The sequence below is a fragment of the Colobus angolensis genome, unplaced genomic scaffold, assembly GCF_000951035.1.
Source record: "Colobus angolensis palliatus isolate OR3802 unplaced genomic scaffold, Cang.pa_1.0 Scaffold490, whole genome shotgun sequence".
In the NCBI taxonomy this organism is placed as follows: domain Eukaryota; kingdom Metazoa; phylum Chordata; class Mammalia; order Primates; family Cercopithecidae; genus Colobus; species Colobus angolensis.
Window position 1 is genome coordinate 123,798 of NW_012118377.1, and position 7,270 is coordinate 131,067.

At 52.5% G+C, this 7,270-nt stretch overlaps 1 protein-coding gene across 3 annotated transcripts in view; it reads right to left on the reverse strand.

Annotated features, from left to right (window-relative positions):
* NLRP12 (NLR family, pyrin domain containing 12) overlaps positions 1 to 7,270 on the reverse strand; it is a 39,894-nt gene that overhangs the window by 16,459 nt on the left and 16,165 nt on the right. For 2 of the 3 annotated variants that reach the window (XM_011959371.1, XM_011959370.1), the window contains exons 2-4: positions 5,340 to 5,420; positions 2,611 to 4,312; positions 570 to 740 (exon numbers count right to left, since the gene is read on the reverse strand). In XM_011959371.1, coding sequence (XP_011814761.1) covers positions 570 to 740; positions 2,611 to 4,312; positions 5,340 to 5,420 — 1,954 coding nt within the window. Of the gene's footprint in view, positions 1 to 569; positions 744 to 2,610; positions 4,313 to 5,339; positions 5,421 to 7,270 lie in introns of all 3 variants that reach the window. The other variant, XM_011959373.1, reaches the window with a different exon arrangement.

Below are 7,270 nucleotides of genomic sequence, written 5' to 3' on the forward strand. Positions count from 1 at the left end.
AAAAAAAAAAAAAATATGGAGACCCACACAGCGGGATGACCACATGAAGACAGAAGGCAGTGATCTGCAGACCCAGGACAGAGGCCTCAGAACACCCCCACAACCTGCCTTGAGAAAATACATTTATGGGGTGAAGCCACCCAGTCTTTGGCACTGTTTTTTTTTTTCTTCCCCTGAGACGGAGTCTCACCATATCACCCAGGCTGGAGTGCAGGGGCACGATCCCGACTCACTGCAACCTCCGCCTCCCAGGTTCAAGTGATTCTCCTGCCTCAGCCTCCCAAGCAGCTGGGATGACAGCCCTCCTAATTTTTGTATTTTTTGTAGAGATGGTATTTTGCCATGTTGGCCAGGCTGGTCTCAAACTCCTGACCTCGAGTGATCTGCCCACCTTGACCTATCAACATGCTGAGATTACAGGCATGAACCACCACACCCAGCTTTATGGCACTTTTTGATGGCAGCCGTAGCCAATGCATACACCATCCCGCGATAGAACCTTTGTGACCGAGCCCCATGAGAGGCCACGGTGGGGACCACCTGAAACCCCCAGACCAGCCTGCACTCACCTCAGGTTCTGAAGTTTGCAGCTGGGGTGTCTGAGTCCTTGACAGAGAAGCTTTACCCCCCGGCTGCCCAGGGCTTTCCGGTACAGAGCCAGCTCTCTCAGGTTTGGATTGGTGCATAGCGCCGCTGCCAGATGTTCACTGTAGGCGTCCGGCAGAACGGTCCTCTCTGGTCTGCTTGAAGGAAAGACAGGCCACCCTCTGGTGTTACTGGGTGCTTGACAACGATGGCCTTTGCATGTCATTTTACCATTTATGAAGCATTTTTTTTTTGAGACGGAGTTTCGCTCTTGTTGGCCAGGCTGGGGTGCAATGGCGCCATCTCAGCTCACCACAACCTCCACCTCCTGAGTTCAAGCTATTCTCCTGCCTCAGCCTCCAGAGTAGCTGGGATTACAGGCATGAGCCACGTGATTTTGTATTTTTAGTAGAGATGGGGTTTCACCGTGTTGGCCAGGCTGATCTTGTACTCCTGACCTCAGATGATCCACCTGCCTCAACCTCCCAAGGTGCTGGGATTACAGGCATGAGCCACCATGTGCTATCTTTTAACTTGTTTTTGTTTTTTTTTTTGAAGGCCTTGCCCTGTTGTCTAGGCTGGAGTGCATGGTGAGATCATGGCTCACTGCAGGCTTGACCTCCCGGGCTTAAGCAATCCTCCCACCTCAGCCTCCTGAAAAGCTGGGGCTACACGTGTGCACCATCATGCCCAGCTAATTTATTTTATATTTTTGGAGATGGGGATCTCATTATGTTGTCTAGGCTGCACCTGACTCTATCTGAAACTCCTAATCATTAATTAGTTGGTTTACTTGTTTCTTTATTATCTGTCTCCGTTCTCATTAGGATGCGTGCTCTCTTGGGAGCATTGGCTTATTCACACAGTCTTCTGTCTACAGAACAGTGTTGGGTCCACAGATAAAAGGGACGTAGAGGCTGGGTGTGGTGGCTCACACCTATAATCCCAGCATTTTGGGAGGCTGAGGCCAAGAATTCAAGACCAGCCTGGCCAACATGGTGATACCCCGTCTCTACTAAAAAATACAAAAATTAGCTGGGTGTGGTGGCACACTCCTGTGGTCCCGGCTACTTGGGAGGCTGAGGCATGCAAGGGGGAGGTTGCAGTGAGCTGAGATCGTGCCACTGCACTTCAGCCTTGGTGACAGAGCCAGACTCTGTCAAGAAAAAGGGACTTAGTAATATTTGTTAATTGAAAAAATTCTCCCGGACATCAACCTCAATTTAGTCCCAATGGGTGTTGTTTAGTCTCTGCTGTGGCACTATTAATACTTCGGGGCCAGAGGGACTGTCCTGCGTACTGCAGGGTGTTTGCAGCATTCCTGGCCTTTACCCACTAGATGTCAGTAGTGTTACTTGCTTCCCAGTTGTGACCACCAGAAAACATGTCTCCAGACATGGCCAAATGTCAGAGCAAAATCACCCCTAGCTGAGAGGCACTGGTTAAGAGCATGAACCTCAAGACCAAGGCGGGTGGATCACTTGAGGTCAGGAGTTCAAGACCAGCCTGGCTAACATGGTGAAACCCCGTCTCCACTAAAAATACAAAAATTATCCCGGCATGGTGATGGGCACCTGTAACCCCAGCTACTCAGGAGGCTTAGCAGGAGAATCGCTTGAACCCAGGAGGCAGAGGCTACAGTGAGCTGAGATCGCGCCACTGCACTCCAGCCTAGGACACCGAGAGACACTTTATTATAACAACAACAACAAAAAGCATGGGCCAGGTGCAGTGGCTCATGCCTGTAATCTCAGCACTTTGGGAGGCCAAGGCGGGCAGATCATGAGGTCAAGAGATCAAGACCACCCTGGCCAATATGGTAAAACCCTGTCTCTACTAAAAATACAAAAATTAGCCAGGCGTGGTGGCACCTGTAGTCCCAGCTACTTGGGAGACTGAGACGGAGAATCTCTTGAACCCGGGAGGCGGAGGTTGCAGTGAGCTGAGGTCACGCCAGTGCACTCCAGCCTGGGCAACAGAGAAAAAAAAAAAGGCATGAACCTGAGCAGCCCCAGGGATACTTACAGCTGCACCAGCAGTGTGTGCGCTCCTGCAGAGCACCTCGCCCAGTCTTCCCCGTCCGTGCTGTAGGTGGCGCCATACAAGTGCAGCACCTGGGCGCTCCTGCAGTTCTTCACACAGAAGGAGCAGACCATGTGCTCCATCTTGGTTGCGATGTTTCTGACCACGATCACCTGGAAGTGACTCAGGGCCTGCTGGATAAACTCCTCCTCCTGGATCTCGTACAAGCAGCTGAAGAACTCCAAGGAGCCCTGCTGCAGGGTGGAGCCGTTGCTCTCAGCTTTGCTTCGGATCCACTGCAACAGTTCCCTCTTGATGTGTGGCGATACCTTCCAGCATAGACTGTTCTCCAGGTAGCTCCTGGTCTCCTCGTTCAGGAGTCCAAACAGGAAGCGGATGGTGAGTGCCAGGAAGCCCCTTTCAGAAAACGCGTACTCGGTCAATAGCCTGATCACGTCCTGGTCTGGGCCTGCCCCACGCTCCCCGTCATCCAGGATATAGTACATAGCTGCAAAGAATTCCTGGAAACTCAAGTGGATGAAGCTGTAGTACCTCTCACAGTTAATGTCCTTCTGGAAGATGTTCATGTTGAGGAAGGCAGAGACATCCGCCGCATCTAGGCCATGCTTCCGAAGGTCCTGCTCCTCAAATAGGATTTTCTGATTCCAGAGCCCATCTGTCGCCAAGGAGCACAACCCTCTCTGGTTGGGTGGGGGCTGGAGGCGTGGGGTCCTGAGCTTGGGTTGCATCAGACTGAGCAGGTAGAGCATGTACACCGCAGTGGTGGTCCTGGATGTCTGTCTCAACAGCCCCCCACCCTCCAGCTGCTGCTGGAGGCAGGTACACACCACCCAGCACACCAGGGGGACGAAGCACATGGTGAAGAGTGGCTCATTGTCCCTCACATAATTGAAGACTTGGCCCGCCTGCTCTGTGTTGTGGAAATACTTGTAGAAGTACTCCTTCCTTTCTGCCTCGGAGAAGCCCAGGATCTCCACGTGCCTGGGGTGCTCCAGCAGACGGTGGAGCTTCTCCAAAGCCGTGGGCCGCGTGGTGACAAGCAAAGATAGCTCAGGGAGCAGCTTCTTCCGAATTAAGCTGTTAAGAAGCAGCTCCGTGGGCCGCTTCTCCTCCCAGCAGAGGCACCAGGGTCCCTGAGGATGGTGGAAAGAAGGCTTGAGCTCATCGAAGCCGTCGATGATGAAAAGGAGGCGCTCGGGAACTCGGAAGAGCTCCTGGAGAGGCGCGCTGGGCTCGGGCCAGCAGCCGGAGATGAGGTCTTGCATGCTGCATTCCGTGTCACTCTGGTTCATCTCCCTGCAGTTGATGTAGAAGAGATAATCAAATCTGCCTTGGAAGAGCTTCCCGTCCGCCCAGTCCAGCATCACCTTGTGTGCCAGCATGGACTTGCCTATCCCTGCCACGCCTTGCATGACCACAGTGCGCGGTGGCTCGGGGCGCTCCTCGTCTGGTTCAAAGAGGGTCTCTATTTCGATGGGGCTGGCCTGGTGTCCCACGGTCCTCGCATGTCCCCGGCCTATGTCCAGAAGCTGCTGCTGGGCCTGCATGGGGTTTGAGTGCTCCTTCACCAGCAGGAGCCGGGTGTACCGGTGGCTGAGGTTGACACATTCCCCTAGGCGCGCATTGCGGTCTTCCATGAGCCAGAATTTCCTGCGGACATGGTCTCTGTAGGCTTCCTGGGGCTCTAGGGGAGAGGAATGAAAGTTTTGTGGAGGACTCATCAGCAACCTCTGATGAGTTCATGAGGTAAAGCACTCCTCATCTGGCTCAAAGAAGGTGTGTGCCTGTAGTCCCAGCCACTTGGGAGGCTGAGACGGGAGAATTGCTTGAACCCAGGAGGTGGAGGTTGCAGTGAGCCGAGATCACACCACTGCACTCCAGCCTGGGCAATGGAGCGAGACTTCCACCTTCAACTTGACCTGCAACCTCCGCCTTCCAGGTTCAAGTGATTCTCCTGCCTCACCCTCTGAATAGCTGGGACTCCAGATGTGCTCCACCACACCTGGCTAATTTTGTATTTTTAGTAGAGACAGGGTTTTTTTTTTTTTTTTTTTTGAGGCGGAGTCTCGCTCTGTCGCCCGGGCTGGAGTACTGTGGCCGGATCTCAGCTCACTGCAAGCTCCGCCTGCCGGGTTCACGCCATTCTCCTGCCTCAGCCTCCCGAGTAGCTGGGACTACAGGCGCCCGCCACCTCGCCCGGCTAGTTTTTTGTATTTTTTAGTAGAGACGGGGTTTCACTGTGTTAGCCAGGATGGTCTCGATCTCCTGACCTCGTGATCCGCCCGTCTCGGCCTCCCAAAGTGCTGGGATTACAGGCTTGAGCCACCGCGCCCAGCCTGAGACAGGGTTTTGTCATGTTTTCCAGGCTGGTCTTGAACTCCTGACCTCAGGTGATCTGCCTGCCTTGGCTTCCCAAAGTGCTTGGGTTACAGGCGTGAGCCACCATACCTGGCCTTTTAGCCTCCCTTGTTGCCCTTGCTTGTATGAGATGGTTTGGTAGCCATCTTTCAGCCACGAGGTGACAAGTGTCAGCACAAAATGTGGACATGGAAAGGTTGATGAGTTGAAACATAGGAGGAAACTGCCCCTTTGATGGCGTCATTAATCCACCCCACGAATTCCTCAATCATGCATTTGTGCCTGGCCTACACTCCATGGGGTCTTCTGCTCTGTGTAGACGAATACATGTAGGTACATGACTTGAGGCTCACCTTTTCTTGGAGTGACAGGAGAGACTTCCAGAAGGCATGTTGACTGGTTCCCAAGTGAGGACGGGCCACCAGGTGGGATATCTGGAAAAGAAATTGTGCAAGATGAACTAGTACACATCTAGCTAGTAGCACTGCATCATATGAGCTGCGATTACGTCAAAATGCCTGCATAACTCCCTGCTCATCCACACCCCAGAATGTTCTGTAGTCACTGCATAGGCCGTGTGTGGGAAATAGCTCATCCCTTGTTCCTTGTAGCCCACCCTCCTTCCTAGGTCCCCCTCATGGTCATTGGCACCTCCATCCATCCAATCAGTCTTTTTTTTTTTTTGAGACAGAGTCTTGCTCTATTGCCCAGGCCGGAGTGCAGTGGTACGATCTCGGCTCACCACAACCTCCACCTCCTGGATTCAAGCGATTCTCCTGCCTCAGCCTCCTGAGTAGCTGGGATTACAGTTGTGCACCACAATGCCTGGCTAGTTTTTGTATTTTTTATTTTATTTTATTTTTGAGACGGAGTCTTGCTCTGTCGCCCAGGCTGGAGTGCAGTGGTGCCATCTCAGCTCACTGCAAGCTCCGTCTCCCGGAGCTTGAGCTCCTGGATCTCAAGGCAGATTTGAGGCCATTCTCCTGCCTCAGCCTCCTGAGTAGCTGGGACTACAGGCGCCCACCACCATGCCTGGCTAATTTTTTGTATTTTTAGTAGAGATAGGGTTTCACCATGTTAGCCAGGATGGTCTTGATCTGCTGACGTGATGATCCGCCCACCTCGGCCTCCAAAAGTGCTGGGATTACAGGTGTGAGCCACCATGCCTGGCCTAATTTTTGTATTTTTAGTAGAGATGGGGTTTCACTATGTTGGCCAGGCTGGTCTTGAACTCCTGACCTCATGATCCACCTGCCTTGGCTTCCCAAAGTGCTGGGATTACAGGCGTGAGCCACTGCACCCGGGCCCAATCAATCTTTTTGACTGGGAAGTTCGGAGTCAGTCTGGACTCCTCCCTTGTCAGCTCTAGGCCACATCTCATCCATTATCTTTTCTTTTTTCGAGATGGAGTCTAGCTCTGTTACCCAGGCTGGAGTGTAGTGGCACGATCTTGGCTCACTGCAACTTCTGCCTCCTGGGTTCAAGTGATTCTCCTGCCTCAGCCTCCTGAGCAGCTGGAACTACAGGCATACGTCACCATGCCCGGATAATTTATTTTGTGTTTTTTTGTATTTTTAGTAGAGACGGGGTTTCACCATGTGGGTCAGGCTGGTCTCGAACTCCTGACCTCGTGATCTGCCCACCTCGGCCTCCCAAAGTGCTGGAATTATGTGTGAGCCACTGCACCCGGTGACTCTGTCTGTTAAAAATATTTTAATTTTTTTTTTTTTGGTAGAGATTAGGTCTCAGTATGTTACCTAGGCTGATCTGGAACTCCTGGCCTCAAGCAGTCCTTCAACCTTGGCCTCTCAAAGTGTTGGAAATACCGGTGTGGGCCATCATGCCCAGCCCCAAAAAGGTCTTTGTCTGGATATATCATAAGATTCTACACATCGAGTCCTTCCTTGGCATCTTTGGTCCTCAGAAGGCCCTCGAAGTCCTGAGGGTGAGTTCCTATGCTCTCACCTGGTATATTCCCTACTCCATGAGAAAGACTTCCCCTGGCAAGTTCTCCCATCAGCTGAGCCAGCGGCACCCCATCTGGTCCTCACTCTGACAAGTTTTCACCTCCCTGCTGGTTGCTAGTCCATGAAATGATTCATGAAAGCCAAGAACATCTTCTTGAAGGAGCCAGGAGGCACCCCACCCTCTTGTTACTACACAGCCCGCCCCCCACAGTCCCTGTCGCTTCATAATGTTCCCAAGTGCAATACCCTGTGTGACCCTCCTGGCATACGGGGACACCTTCCCTGTGAGTCTGTGTGACTAATAAACTGTTGTCTTT